Source organism: Pteronotus mesoamericanus, unplaced genomic scaffold (assembly GCF_021234165.1).
Source record: "Pteronotus mesoamericanus isolate MK-2021 breed Mesoamerican mustached bat unplaced genomic scaffold, CSHL_Meso_final scaffold_36, whole genome shotgun sequence".
NCBI classification, from domain to species: Eukaryota; Metazoa; Chordata; class Mammalia; order Chiroptera; family Mormoopidae; genus Pteronotus; species Pteronotus mesoamericanus.
The window spans coordinates 21,904,106-21,919,618 of NW_026555313.1; the positions used below are offsets into that span (position 1 = coordinate 21,904,106).

Sequence of the window (15,513 nt, forward strand, 5' to 3'; positions counted from 1 at the left end):
ATCCTTTTGATGTATTGCTGGATGCGATTTGCCAGTACTTCGTTGAGGATTTTAGCATCTGTGTTCATAAACGATATTGGCCTATAGTTTTCTTTCTTTGTTGTGTCCTTATCTGATTTTGGGATTGGGATGATGCTGGCCTCATAATAAGAGTGTGGGAGTCTTCTCTCTTGAATTTTTTGGAGTAGTCTGAGAAGGACAGAAGTTAGCTCTTCCTTCAATGTTTTGTAAAATTCTCCTGTGAAACAGTCCCATCCAGGGCTTTTGTGTGCTGGGAGTTTTTTCATTACTGCTTCAATTTCACGAGCTGTTTTTGGTCTGTTCAGGCTTTCTGCTTCTTCATTCACTGTTGGAAGGTTATACTTTTCTAGAAATTTGTTCATTTCATCAAGGTTTTCAAATTTCTTGGCATGTAGTTGCTCAGTAATTTCTTACAGTCCTTTGTATTTCTATGGTATCAGTTGTTATTTCTCCTCTTTCATTTCTGATATTTACTTGGGTCCTCTCCCTTTTTCTTGCTGAGTCTGCTTAAAGGCTTGTCAATTTTGTTTCTCTTTTCAAAGGACCAGCTCCTGCACTGGTTTGATCTTTTGAATTGTTTTTTTAGTCTCTATGTCATTCGATTCTGCTCTGATCTTGACTGTTTCCTTCCTTCTACTTGCTTGGGGCTTCATTTGTTGTTGTTTCTCCAGTTCTTGAAGTTGTAGGGTTAGGTCGATAATTTGCAATGTTTCTGTCTTTTTTAGGTAGCCCTATGTTGCTATGAATTTCTCTCTCAGGACCACGTTGCTGTGTCCCATAGGTTTTAGACTGTTGTGTGTTCATTTTCATTTGTTTCCAGAAACCTTTTGGTTTCTTCTTTGACCTCATTATTGACCCATTCATTGTTTTATAGTGTGCTATTCAGCCTCCATGAGTTTGAATGTTTGAGTTTTTTCCATAAGCTTGGTTTCTAGTTTCAAACCCAAGAAAATGCTTGTTATGATTTCGATTTTCCTGCATTTGTTGAGGCTTGTTTTGTATCCTGTCAGGTGGTCTGTCTTTGAAAATGTTCCATGTACCTTTGAAAAGAATGTATATTTTTCTTTTTGGGGAAGGTTCTCTATATGCCAGTTAAGTCCATTAGTTCTAATGCATTGTTCAGTTCCACAATATCCTTGTTGATGTTTTGTTTGTTCTATCCATTTTTGACAGTGGGGTGTTAAAATCCCCTACTATCAGTGTGTTGCTGTCTCTATCTTTCTTGAAGTCCTCCAAGATTTTCTTTATATATTTGGGTGTTCCTATGTTGGGTGCATATAGGTGTACAATGTTTATGTCTTCTTGATGGATTCTTCCTTTGAGTATTATAAAGTGTCCTTCTGGGTCTCTTTTTATGGCCTTTTTTTTTGAAATCTATTTTGTCTGATATAAGTATTGCTACCCCTGCTTTTTTTCCATGTCCATTTTGCTTGGAATATTTTTTTCCACTCGTTTACTTTCAGTCTGTGTAGGTCCTTTGTTCTGAGGTGGGACTCCTGTAGGCAGCATATGTGTGGGTAATGTTTTCTCATCCATTCATCTATTCTATATCTTTTGATTGGGGCATTTAATCTATTTACATTTAAAGTTATTATTTTTAGGTACTTATTCATTTTTTCTTTTTGTATCTGTGTTTCTGTCTTTCTCACTCTTTTTTTTTCTTCATCTTCCTAAAGCATCTCCCTTTAGCATATCTTGTAGTGCTGATTTGGTGGAGGTGAATTCTTTTAGCCTTCTTTTGTCTGGGTAATTCCTTACTTTGCCTTCCATTTTAATTGAGAGCATTGCTGGGTAGAGTAGTCTTGGCTGCAGGCCCTTGCTTTTCATGACTTGGAATATTTCTTCCCATTCCCTTCTGGCTTCTAGTGCTTCTGTTGAGAGTCAGCTGCCAGCATATTGGGGCTCCCTTGTATGTTACTACCTGTTCCCCCCTTGCCGCCTTTAGGATTCTCTGTCTTTGAATTTTGCCATTTTAATTATGAGGTATCTTGGAATGGCCTCATTGGGTTCCTCTTGAATGGGACCCTCTGTGCTTCCCGGACTTGAATGACTTTTTCTTTCCTCCAATTAGGGAAGTTTTCCCTCATTACTTTTTCAAACAGATTCTCTATCCCTTGTTCCTCTTCTCCTTCTGGTATCCCTATTATATGGATATTACTACGTTTCATGTTGACCTGCATTTCCCTGAACGCCTCTTCATTCTTTTTGAGTCTTTTTTCAATTTCTTGCTCTTTCTGGGAGCTTTTTTTCTACCTTGTCCTCCATTTCGTTGACTTGATCCTCGGCTTCATCTAGCCTGCTTTTGATTCCTTCTACTGTGTTCTTCAGAAATTGTATTCTCCATTTCCTCTTGTCTCTTATTGATAGTTCCCGTGTCCTTTTTCATGCTGATAAAGTTTGCAATATGTTCCTCATAGTTTCCCTGTAGTTTTTGGTAATTCTCTTTGAGCTCGCTGAGTTCATTGAGCTTCCTTAGAACCATTGTTTTGAATTCAGTATCTGATAGTTGACTTGCCTCTATTTCATTTAGTTCTCTTTGAGAGGACTCAAATTTTTCTTCAATTGGGTGGGGTGTTTCTTTGTCTTCCCATTATTTGTGATACTCTTGTGTTTTGCTTCTGCTTCTTGAATTTATCTGTCTTGACTTCTTGATTTTGTGATGTGGACTTCTGTGGTAAGAGACTGCTTTTTTTTCTTTCTTTCGTTATGGACCTGCCTCTGATGATGTTAGCTGTTGACCCTGTCTGATCTTAGGCAGTCTTTAAGTGTCTTTCAGGAATCTGCTGTGTGTGTCCGTCTCCCCCAGTTGTTAATCTAGTCACTCTGACCTCAGCAGTCAGGGCCGGGCAAAGTCCGTCCTGTGGGCATGGCAATTGGGTCCTTTCATGCTGCTGCCACTCAGGGGAGTTGTCTTCCGGAGCAAGATGGCTGCTGCCATATGAGGGAGGAGTCAGCCCCAGGGTCCCCCCACCCCCTTTGGCTACTCTCTCAGTTCTCTCCCCAACGCCTCCGTCTCCAGACTTTGCTCAAGCGTCTCTAGACGACTCTGTGTCCCCTTTAGCCAGGGATCTACTCTCTGTGACTGTTGCTCTGTACTCAGCACCTGGGCCTGTGCAACACCAGGCCGGGGCAGAGCCTCCTGGGAATATGGCTGTTGTGTCCTTTCAGGCCACTGCAGCTCAGAGGAGTGGTCCACCCAAGCAAGATGGCAACTGCGGAATGGGGAGTGAGTCAGCACCAGGACCTGCAGGCTACTCTCTCAGTTCTCTCCCCAAAGCCTCCCTCCCCAGTCTCTTCAGGTGGCTCCAGCCCCCTCTGCTCCCACCTCCGCTGGAGCCCAGGGCGAGTGGATGCCACTGCAGATTTTTTGCGCTGGCCCTTTAAAGGGCTCCTTGTGTCTCCAGCATCCTGCTGCTTTTCACAGCTGGCTGTTATCTGTGTGCTTTCTGGGCTCTGGTGCTATAGGCTTCAGATCCCCGCTTACGGTTTAGACCCCGCTCTTCTCAGGGAGGTCCAGTTGGCCATTTCAATATTTCTCTGGCGGTGCCACCCATGGTCGCCTAGCCCACTTTCTCAAGCCATTGCTGCATTCCTTACCAGTTAGGTTGTGCTAAAGCCGATTCCTCTGTCTGTCTGAGGTTTTAAGGCTCCTTTCTCGCTATATTGTTCAGTTGCTTTCCAGGTGATTTCTCTACAATTTAGTTGTAATTCCAGATTGGTCCTGGGAAGAGGTCAGTATGACCTCCACTCACTCCTCCAGCATCTTGAATCAGCTTGTTTATAATTTTGTTCAGTTTCTTTGGAGTAGATTCTTTCCATGAGTCAAATAATTCTAAGCCAGTTGCATTATTTTTAGCCTCTCTTGATGTGGTATATACATTGCAGCTGGGGGTTGAGAAAGTGAGTCTTCTAATCTTAATTTTTTTTTGAGCCAGTGATTCATTTTTAAATATGAGAAAAATTACAAAGAAATCTTTTATTTTAGAAAAATATTAAAATAAAATAATATACTTTAGGTATAACTTAAAATTGAGAAGTGTTTTCAGAAAATTTTAAAAGTATTATTGCAGAAAAATTAAAGCAAAGTAACAAAAAGTACTTGTTTTTACCAAGATGCATGAAAAACTTTGAAGTTTTACAATAATGATTTTTTGGACAACAGTGTGATTATGGAGATTATAGCAAGCATTACCAAAGATAGCTAGGAAAAGTACAACAGAAGAATTGAGAAAGAAAAGTACTGAGAGATTACATATACCCTAAACCTACCTTAGAAAATGCTAGGAAACTTAAGAATACAGAAGCATATATTCCATTAGCCATCCAAGTGATGATATTATTATTTGTCATGTGGTCTCAGGAAAACTCCATTGTAGACTCATGAAAGAATGAGAGTAAAAAAAAGGCAAATAATTTTAGTGTTAATATGAAATTATTTTTTTGCTTCATAGACCAGGTTATCATAGTGTTATAGATCATGAACTGTGTTTTACAAACTGCTGTTGTAGATTATTTCTTTCGTATGTAGGGTTTCTACTACTGTCTCTATGCTAAGTGACACTGTTGTTTGTTCCTGCTGAACTACACAGACTGCTTCCTTAACTTCGTGTTCTCATATTCTGGCCTTTGCACATGCTATTTGTTCTGCTCAAAATTTTCTTGTTTCTTTTGTTCACCCAGAAAACTACGAAATTGTGAGCTTCTTGGGAGTGGGGACAGGGCATCTTATATCCCCAGATTTTAGCAGAATGCCCATCACTAGGCTGTTCAGTAAATGTTGAATGAAATTAAATCAAGGAAGAATTCTAGCTTCTTAAGCAATAAATTTATAATTCACCCCAGGGTAAATATTTTCTGTTTCATGTCTGATCTCATTGATTTTTTATTCATTTGTATTAACTTCAGTTTCAGAGAAAATCAGGACAGCCAACCCTTATATATTAACTCACCCAACAGTTTTAATTTTGTTTCCTTTTGCCTTGTCTAGAGTGTACTGTATTCTGAAAGGAAGGTATTTTGGTCTGGGATTCAACATCTTAATTTTTAGCTCTCTCTCTGACTGTTGAAGATACCACAAGACACTTAGCATCTGCTTCTCTCATCACCTGATTTCCATCACCAATACTGGTGCAAAAATGTACACTACATGTATTTTAGTTTCTCTGAAGGAAGGTTTTCTAACATCTGTATGATAATTAACATTCATTAAGTTCTTAACTATGCCAGATACTGTTCTAAGTGTCTTACATATTTAACACATTTAATCTGATATCTCTATGAGAGGTAGAGTCTTTTATTATTCCTATTTTACGTTAACAAAATGAGGCACAGAAAAGAAATACAATCTGAATTTTAACTCAGCGCTTAATTTGGCTCTGGAGGCTACGTTCTTAACTACTTTTAGTAGCTTCCTCTCAAAACACACTACTTTTATCCTTAACCTATGTGAGTACATATGCACAGATGCTCATTATAGAATTATTTATAATTGTGAAATTGAAAATAACTCTGAGCCCTGGCTGATGACTCAGTGGATTGAGCACTGGCCTGCAAAGCAAAGGGTCACTGGTTCAATTCCTAGTCAGGGCACATGCCTGGGTTGTGGGCCATGTCCCCAGTAAGGGATGCATGAGAAACAACCACACATTGATGTTTCTCTCCCTCTCTTTCTCCTCCCTTACCCTCTGAAAATAAATAAATAAAATACTAATAGAACATAACTTTGAGCATACCTTAGTAAGTAATGGTAGACATGTATTGTGTAACATAGTTATTTAAAAATCACATTTTTTCAAGAATACTTAATGTTAGGGAAAATACGAGTATGTGAGGCTGAAAGATAAAAATCACAGTCTTTGAGACTCAGATATAATGGAATTGTATATTATATATAAATACATATTTTTAAAAGACTGAAAAAGTTGAAAAATAAATGATTTTTTTGTTAGTGCAATAGTGAGAAATTGAGTTAAAAATATTAATGCTTAGAAAAATAACATTTGCTGATACATCTAATGTTCTAGGCACCATATTAAATTTTTTATGTGTATTTTCTCAGTGAATTCTTCCATGAGTTCTGTGTTGTAGGTACTAACTTTTCAGATGAAGAAACCGTAGCCTAAAAAGGTTAACTTGCAGGGTTATACAACCAATAAATAGAAGAGTTGGGACCTCTATGTTATATTCTGTATGTTTTGTATTTTTTAAACTTTTTATAATTTGTATTACTTACATGAGCAAAAACAAAATTAAGTTTTCTAATTATGCAGCCATTGGACCTACAACAAGTCAGGCTTGTACAGTCTGGTAGGATTTATTCATTTGAACCATTGATTCCCTGAACTAACTTTGCAAAATAATACAAGTGTGGGACTTGAAAGAAACAAGATCAAGCATTTAAAAAGTTACAGTAGACTCACTGCATTCTATCTATTCTATCAAAGATATTTTTAACCATCTACTGCAGGGAACTGAGTTTTGTCTAGCAAGGGTTGCAGGTAGTCCCCTTTCATGAAATGAAATATGATACATGTGTTACAGGCTAGTTTACATAATAAGATTGGGCATTTTTATGATTGTTTTAGTTGTTTGCTAGCAGCAGTTGTGGTTGTTGCTAGTAGTCCCTTTTGTCTTGTTGGATCCCAATGAGGTATATGTGGCCGGATGCCCAAAGGAAAAACTTTCTTTGTGTGTGTATATGTGGAATGTCTCCATGAGCATGGTAGGAGGATTTTTCTAATATAAATGTATATCTGTAGTTGACAAATGTATTTAATGAAGTTAGAGATATTCAGTGAGCATCTATAATCTTCAAGAATAACATTGATCAAAGAATTCAATTGTAATGTTTTCCTACGATTATCCCATTGTCAAAGAGGGACTGGTAGGCAGAGAGATCATTGATAGACCCCACAACATATTTCATATATTCTTACGGTAAGAGAATTTTGACTCGTGTATGTGTGTGTGTGTGTGTCTCCCCATAACTGTTTAATAGCTTTTTGAAAAAATACTACCTTTCCCTCCCATAGCAGGTTTGAGATGGGGTCAGTGTGGAAGGGGAGCTTTAACTCCTTTCTGCCAGAATCTCCAGTTCCCTTACCTTTTTATACATCCATTATACCCATCCTACTTACCTCCACTGTAGCCCTTTGCTTATCCACCAGGACCACTGGACTTGCAAACACACACACGCACACATATGTTGTGTGCTGCCTCTCACATCAGCCGAGCCCGCTCTGCTTTCCATCAGTCCTAGGTGTCCACTCTTTCATTCTTCATTTTTTTCCTCAGCTTCCCTCTCCATCCTGCAATTCTCCCACAGCTAATGATCCTGCTTCTGGTTTTCCTGCAAAAACTTGTTTGTTGTATTATAGAGCAGCAGTTTTTATTTTTGCTTTTAGGTTTTTTACAATTGTTGACACTATTGCAGATGTCCCCCACATTCCTCCTCTAACCCTCCTCCACTCACCCCCTACCTATCCCCAGCTTTCATTGCATAGTTGGTCTGTGTCCATTGACTCTGCATATATGCATATGTGTTCTTTGGCTAATCTCGTTCAGTCCCCTACCCTTTCCCCTCTGAGATCTGTCAGTCTGTTCCATGTATCCATGCCTCTGGTTTTATTTCGTTCATCAGTTTTTGTTGTTCATTAGACGCCACGTATGAGTGAGATAATACTGTATTTGTCTTTCTCTGACAGCTTAGTTTGCTTAGCATAATATTCACCAGGTCCATCCATGCTGTTGCAAAGGGTGACTCCTCATATATTTTTTAACTTGAGGAATTTGTGTTGCAGCAGAAAACCACATCTACTGTAAACCTCTATGTAAAGAACTATTAGAGAATTTTTCCTCTGGCCGGAAGTTAATTTGAGGAGGACAGCACATGGAGATTAAGGAACAAAATGCTCACCTAGTCATTTCTGTTACATTAAGAAGACCTTGTCAGTAGAGGGGGCAGACTAATGTTAGTGAATCAATGAATATGTGTGTAACACACATACACAAATACACCTATACATTACCTGTGAAATAGAGAACAGGGATGTATGGAGGATTGGGTCAAATGAAAGAAGAGACCTCAAAAATTTAACTGAATTGTTCCTTTTCAAATATACAAGGCTACTGAAAAAACAAGAGGAGTAAAACTGCTTCTCTCACTGAAAAAAACTAGGAACTTATTTTTTCTCTCTCCTTTTTTTTTTTTAAGTGGGGGAAGGGAGGGAGAAAGAGAGGGAGAGAAACATTGATGTAAGAGAGAAATACCGACCGGTTGCCTTCCACATGCATTCTGACCAGGGACAGAACCCGCAACCCAGGCATGTGCCTTGATAGGGAACTGAACTGGTGACATCTTGCTTTGTGGAACAATGCTGGACCAATTGAGCCACACTGGTCAGGGCAAAACTGTGAACATTTTTAAGATGTAATTTTTTTGAACTTTCTTCTTATTTTCACCTTTTTAAAATAATTTAAACTTTTCCATATTGTGTCCACTGATCTGGATAATCCTGTTGCTTTTAGCCATAAAACATATTACAGTCAAATACTCCAAATAGAAGGAATTTCTTTTGCTGGCTCTGTTCCTTTATTGGCATCTTTAGTCCTGAACAGGTTCCCCATTCTGGAAACTCCCTCAGTACTAGAAACACTGTCATCCTAATCCAGAGACATTTTTTTAAGAATGTTTACTCTAACTAAGAAAATAAGAAAAATAAGAAGATCAGTAAGCCAGTAACCATGTGCTTAGTAGTAAATTAGAGATTAGTATTAAATGGACCCCTGTTTTTCATCCTGCATTCTTCAGTACCTATACCAAGAGATAAGTTGGAATAAGAGGAATGCTATAATGGTTTTGAGCCCTTTTTGAACACAGAAGAACATTCTGCTTTTAGTGGGTTTGGTGCTAAGTACACTCTTTTTCCTGCTCTGGGTAACCTTATTTTAGCAAGTGGAGATATGAACATTTTTACTTTCAAATTTTACTTGCCTTTTTGCAGTTACAGACTATTTTAAACATTGTCTAAATCTATAGTTAATATTTAGAGTAAGACTTTCTGTAGCATAACTGGCAGACCAGTTTTGGGTTTTACTTTGCCTTGGTGTCTTTCTCCCCTTAGTCTTGTCCTTGGTTTCTTACCTTACAGAGAGGTATGGGAAATGGAACTGGATAGACTCAAGAATCAGGATGGCGAAATAAACCAAAACATTATGGAAGAGACTGAACGGGCCTGGAAGGCAGAGGTGAGAAGAACAGTTGCTATATTGAAGGCCTTGATTTAGGGCTTCCAGATGTGTCCAAAAAGATGGTATATCCTTTTGGTATAGTATTATACCACTAGGACATACAAGTATTATATCATATAGCCACTAAGCATTAGTTTTAACTAAACTATGGGTATGTAAAATTAATAAAGTGTGCGCGCGTGTGTGTGTGTGTGTGTGTGTGGTTTCCTTAGATCTTATCATTAGAGAGTCGGAAAGAGTTGCTGGTACTAAAGCTAGAAGAAGCAGAAAAAGAGGCAGAACTGCACCTTACTTACCTCAAGTAAGTAACTTCCCATTCTAGAATGTTAATGGTCCTGCAGTTTGGGGGTGTGTGGGTTCTTCTTCTTCTTTTTTTTTTTTTAATGGCTTGAAACCCTAGGCCAGCTAGTCTGGCACTTATTTTATTTTCACAGGAATTTCAAGGTCATCTCTGAGCAGTAGTAATTGTTTGGTGATTTCTCTTCCCGTATTCTAACTTCCTCATTCTCCAACTCTTCCTTTCTATACTTTTATAGTTTTGTATTTTCTATTGTATTAGTTTCAGTTGTATAAACAATATCTTTTATGCTGTCAAATCATTACAATTATCTTTGGATATTTGTTTCTTATATAGTCATTTCTCCTCTTTTTGCCATGGAATCTGGAGTACCCCCTGGCATTTTCAGGCAAATAAGACCCTTGTCTCAGTGGTTGGTTCTCTTTATCCAATATTTGGCTTAAAAGATGTTGGAGTTAAAATGAGGCAAATGACCTAGATCTTCATCCTTTTCTTGTATCTGGTTTGACCTCTTCTCTCCAGGCCCATTAGCCAGTTACTGTTATGCTATCTCAGAGTGCTGGAAGTTAGGTTTTCTTTAATTCTGTAAACTCCTGTTGGTTTCTTGAAAGGTCAACTCCCCCAACCCTAGAGACAGTTCGTTCTAAACAGGAGTGGGAGACAAGACTGAATGGAGTTCGGATGATGAAAAAGAATGTTCGGGTAAGTGTAGTAATGGGGATCATTGAGTCTGAGTTAATCTATGCCTCAGTACTTCTGGTGATAGGTAGGGACCTTTTACATTGCCATTTAGAGCCTTTTCTACCACTCCCTTTGTTTTCTTCATATGGGTTGGTGCCTTCTTTCTAGGGAGGCTCATTCAGCTCCATAGTAAGGGATAATCCTGTCCTTTCTCATTTTTCTAGGACCAGTTTAATAATCATATCCAACTAGTGAGGAATGGAGCGAAGCTGAGCAGCCTTCCTCAAATTCCTACTCCTACTTTGCCTCCACCCCCATCAGAGGTAGGTAGAAATGCTGGTTTGGGGGAATCAGCCTTTCTGTGACAGAGCCAGTGTGTTTCTCTTGTTTTTTTAAAGAAGATACTGCTTTTATTATTATATTATTACTGGTATTATTTAATGTAAGAGTCGCTCATTGATTTCTACTCCAGGTCCTAACCTTTCATTTTCTTGCTTTCTCTTTTTCCTCCACCTCTTCCCCTCTGCAGACAGACTTCATGCTTCAGGTGTTCCAACCCAGTCCCTCTTTGGTTCCTCGGATGCCCTTCTCCATTGGGCAGGTCACAATGCCCATGGTCATGCCCAGTGCAGATCCCCGTTCCTTATCTTTCCCAATCCTGAATCCTGCCCTTTCCCAGCCGAGCCAGCCTTCCCCACCCCTTCCTGGCTCCCATGGGAGAAATAGCCCTGGCTTGGGTTCCCTTCTTGGCTCCCATGGTCCACACATGTCCCCTGCTGCCTCCATCCCGCCTCCCCCAGGCTTGGGCGGTGTTAAGGCTTCTACTGAAACTCCTCGGCCCCAACCAGTAGACAAACTGGAGAAAATCTTGGAAAAGCTGCTGACCCGGTTTCCACAATGTAATAAGTAAGTATCTTTAAGGACTAAATTTTTAAAACTTGTCAGAGAAATTGATGGGCTAAAGTAGGAGAGGCTTCATAGATAGACATTCCCCATGTGTCTGTCTCTCCCTTTCCTTTTTAGGGCCCAGATGACCAACATCCTTCAGCAGATCAAGACGGCACGCACCACCATGGCCGGCCTGACCATGGAGGAGCTGATCCAGCTGGTGGCTGCACGGCTGGCAGAGCACGAGCGGGCAGCAGCCAGCACTCAGGTAGGGCACACTGCTGGGGGCTCAGACCTGCTGGGATGTTGGGGAGAGGCAGCATGACAGCCAAGGGATCTCGTCTTCTGTCTTCTTTTGCCAGCTGGGTACTGAATGATTTCTTTTTGTTATATACTCTGTTACTCAGACTCTTTCCTTACTCTGACACTGTTTCTGCCCACAGCCACTTGGTCGGATCCGGGCCTTGTTCCCTGCTCCATTGACCCAAATCAGTACCCCAATGTTCTTGCCTTCTGCACAAGTTTCATATCCCGGAAGGTCTTCACATGTAAGACTCATTTTCTTTGAAAACTAGGATTTGAAAGTGGGGGAGAAAATGTCAGTAAAAAGGGAGAGGGTTTACAGTGCAGGAAGAAGCCATTATTTCTTCAGCTGGGTTGTTGGCAGCCCCAACTGGGAAAGTGTAAGTACTTTTGGCAAGAATCTGTATTTGAATTTTTATTTCTCCTGGTGTAAAATCTTTTTACTACATGGAAACAGTAGCTGGAATCATGGACATAAAAGGCAAGGAGACTCAGAGGTTCCTTATTTTCTTATGCTCTTGACCATCCCTCCTCTGTTCTGCAGGCTCCGGCCACCTGTAAGCTGTGTCTTATGTGCCAGAAACTTGTCCAGCCCAGTGAGCTGCATCCAATGGCATGTACCCATGTGTTGCATAAGGAGGTGGGTGCTGCATTCCTTCCTCACTTTTCACTCTTTCTTTTCTGATGACTAAGGTAATTTGATTTTTCTTGCACATTTTAGTGTTGATGCTCATCAATAATATCTAAGTGTAAGGTTTTTGGTAAATCGTGGCATAAACATCGGCGGAATTCAGAATAGTGGTAGCCAGGCTCTCCCAGCTTCCTTGTACCCTGTTCTCTGTGTTGATAAGCAGTTCATAGTAGAGCACTGATAGGTCACTTTCTTGAAGAATCGATAATAGGATATACATATCGAACTGCTGCTTCAAATATAGCATTGTCAATGACTTTGCATAGATGAGAAAAATGGAATAGAGAACCTGAATATGAGATTAGTAACTCCATTAACAGAATAGCTCGAAGGCCTGCCTATAAGAGATTATCTTTCCAAACTGACAAATTATTCCTATCATTTTTTGTCACCAAGCAGAGTTAAGTTTCTTAGCAGGCAGGATGATTCTTTCTTTTACTATTTTATTTTGTTTATTTTGTTGTAACAAAAGGTAGGAACTGAATTTACATCTAAATTCTTGGTAAGGGAAATCCTGAGAAAAATTTTAAGGGACTGTGTATTAGAAGATGGAAGTTTATTTATGCCTAAATAGATCATAAGGAGGAGCAAGCCTAGCTATTCAACAAAAGAGCAGTTTCATACTATTATTAGTTGATTATTAATTTTCCCTATAAAAAGAATAGGTTTTCCTGCTCTGAAGATTTTGGGGGGGGGTAAGAGTCAATGAAATAGCCCTTCTAGTCCCCCACGGTAGGAGCTTTTCTGACTTAGTAGATATTTCTTAGACCCATTGAACCTCAACAGTACTCTCTCTCCTCCTTCATTCCATCTTTCCAGATAAAGCTGAGGTATGTCTTTTTTTCTTTCCAGTGTATCAAATTCTGGGCCCAGACCAACACAAATGACACTTGTCCCTTTTGTCCAACTCTTAAATGACGGACCTGATTGAGGAGGAAGAAGAGAAACTGATGTGAACAGGAAGCGCGGGTTCAAGATTTCTAAAACTCTATATTTATACAGTGACATATACTCATGCCATGTACATTTTTATTATATAGGGTAATGTGTGTATAGAAAGTCTGTATTCAAATGTTCGTAAATGAAAGTATGTATATTATGCAGAATGGGTCTGCCCCCTTCACCGTGCAGTCCCTTTGGGGGATGCAGGTTGTAGCTAAGATGATATTTAGTTTGGCCTTGAAATTAAAATATTCCTGCCTAAAGCTGTTTTCAAATACAATATAAAAACTGTTAGGAAGCTACTGTTGCTCTAAGGCTATCCTGCTTTGATTTGGCTCAACTACTAGTCCGTTTTCTTAAGGCTTATGTATGCAGATTTCGACCCTGGTGCTCACCCACTGTACAAACAGATGCCTTGCTTACTAAAAGCCTCTGAAGCCTCAGTGTTGTAGCAACTCGACTTCAAATGGATAAAATGAGACTGATTGAGGAAAAAAAATGTAACCCTAATAGTTTGACTTTTCATCAAGTATTTTACTGTGTTAGTGCTCATTTTTTTTGTACATACACTTTAGGTTTATAGGATATTCTGTTTTACATCAGCTATATTCAGTCCTAAGAATAACAGCATAACCAGGTCCCATTTCCCTCACGCCCTAACAAACTTCTGTTCCTAGATAGTCATCTCTAGAAACTAGCACAACCTACAGGTCTCTTCTGGCAAGCCATCCCTTGCCACCATGGACTTGGCCAACTTTGTAAAGTCCTTACCTCACCCCTTGTACTTCTGGTCTCCTAGTCTACCTAATCCTGTCTCTGTATCGAAAGTCAAGGCAGGTAGTTCACAACCAGGTTGGGTGGTGACCTTAGATGAACTCCAGTCAGGCACTGGGGTGAGGAGGTGTCTGTGCAAAATTATTTTCAGAATGATCTCGGGATGCTGGGTTTTAATTTTTGAGGCAAGAAAGCTATGGAGAACAGGGCAAGAGGTGTCCTGCCCTGGGAAAAATGGAGACCAGAGTGATGTAAAGAGAGCTTGGGTTTCAGGTTTACAAGTCATTTGTTATGTGGACAGCTATCTGGAACTAGATCATTTTTTTCCAACTCTGCTTACTGAGCATTTTGGTTTATACCTAAGAAAACTGTGACTCTATTACAGCTTTGAGTCTTTTCCTATCCTTTTATCTTTACTCTTAGCAGAAGTGGCTTCAGCACCCTTCTCTTTTGGAATTAACAACTAAAAACTAAGTGTTAATTTTTTAAAAATAGCTTCAGGGGAAGGACATTATTACATCACCAACAGCTGATTTTTTTTTCCATTCTGGGACCTGGCAGTGCTTACTCACACTTGTAATACACTTGGGTAGCAAAAACTGTTTTCAGGTTCATCTAATTCTCCCCTGTTTTTGTTACTCTTTTCCTTCTTTGTCTTTCATTCTTGCCTGTGGGCTCATGGACACATTCTTCCTCTTTTCCTTTCTTACTTTTCCAGGTTTATTGACTGACATCAGTCTAAGGAACTGGATTTCCCAGAACCTCTTGGACATCTTGTGGGACATTGAAATGACCTAAGTACCCCTCTACATAGACATTAACCCACTTCCTTTGGGTAATAAAATATGAATGTATCCAGTGTAGTAGCTGTCATGATCAGGAAATGTGGCAAAATGGAAGACCAGTTCCTTTGTTCTTTTTATTTGGTGGAGGATTTTTTTTTTTTATCTTGTAATCTTAAGATTTTATTTCCCCTCAACCTTGCAGCAGCCCTTGGGCTACCTGCAGTATTTTTTAGTATCCCCTGAAAATTTAGAAATTAGAAGTGTATGTAAAGAATATTCTGTTTCTTTTCCACAAGTCTTTGAATCCAAAGGAGAGAAAAAGGAGGCAGTAGTTAAGGGAGCTTAACCGCTACCCAGTAAAAGCCCTTGAAAGCCAATTATAGCAGAAGGACAAGTGCTTTGGAGAGTTGTGTGTGGGAACTGGGGCCTTACTATTGCTCTTTTCTCTTCCTTGTTCAGGATCAGTCAGAAAGCAGCACTGATGTATTGGCCAGCCTTGCTCTCCTTTTCCTTCTGCCCGCTGGCCTGCAGCAGGAACAGCCATGCAGACAGTGGGAAAGGCCCCAGTACAGTGAGGAGAGTGGGGACAGCCATTTTTCTGGAGTAGAGTTTAAAAATAGAGACATAGAATACATATTTTTACAGGCAAGAAGCTGTGGTCAAGATTTTTCTTTGTATACTTAGAGTTTATAGTTTCAGAGTAGAAAGGAAGTTAACTGTAAAAAGCAAGCCCAGGTTTTCTCTTAAAGGAAAATAGGACAGTGGAACTTATTAGTGAAGGGGTTGAGTTTTATACCCTGGAAAGAACTGGGGGGAAAAAAGTTTTCCCCAACATGGGTAGAAATTATAAAGCAGAATGTGGCATTTTTATTTCACGGTAG

At 39.6% G+C, this 15,513-nt stretch overlaps 1 protein-coding gene across 4 annotated transcripts in view; it reads left to right on the forward strand.

The window, feature by feature from the left end:
- RNF214 (ring finger protein 214) overlaps window positions 1–13,605 on the forward strand; it is a 55,392-nt gene extending 41,787 nt beyond the window's left edge. For all 4 annotated transcript variants that reach the window (XM_054592314.1, XM_054592315.1, XM_054592316.1 and 1 more), the window contains 9 exons: window positions 9,171–9,267; window positions 9,483–9,571; window positions 10,180–10,270; window positions 10,474–10,572; window positions 10,779–11,155; window positions 11,273–11,405; window positions 11,581–11,685; window positions 11,985–12,080; window positions 12,984–13,605. In XM_054592314.1, the coding sequence (XP_054448289.1) occupies window positions 9,171–9,267; window positions 9,483–9,571; window positions 10,180–10,270; window positions 10,474–10,572; window positions 10,779–11,155; window positions 11,273–11,405; window positions 11,581–11,685; window positions 11,985–12,080; window positions 12,984–13,049 (1,153 nt within the window). In that variant the 3' untranslated portion in view covers window positions 13,050–13,605. The remainder of the gene's footprint in view (window positions 1–9,170; window positions 9,268–9,482; window positions 9,572–10,179; window positions 10,271–10,473; window positions 10,573–10,778; window positions 11,156–11,272; window positions 11,406–11,580; window positions 11,686–11,984; window positions 12,081–12,983) is intronic.
- Window positions 13,606–15,513: the final 1,908 nt, after the last annotated feature.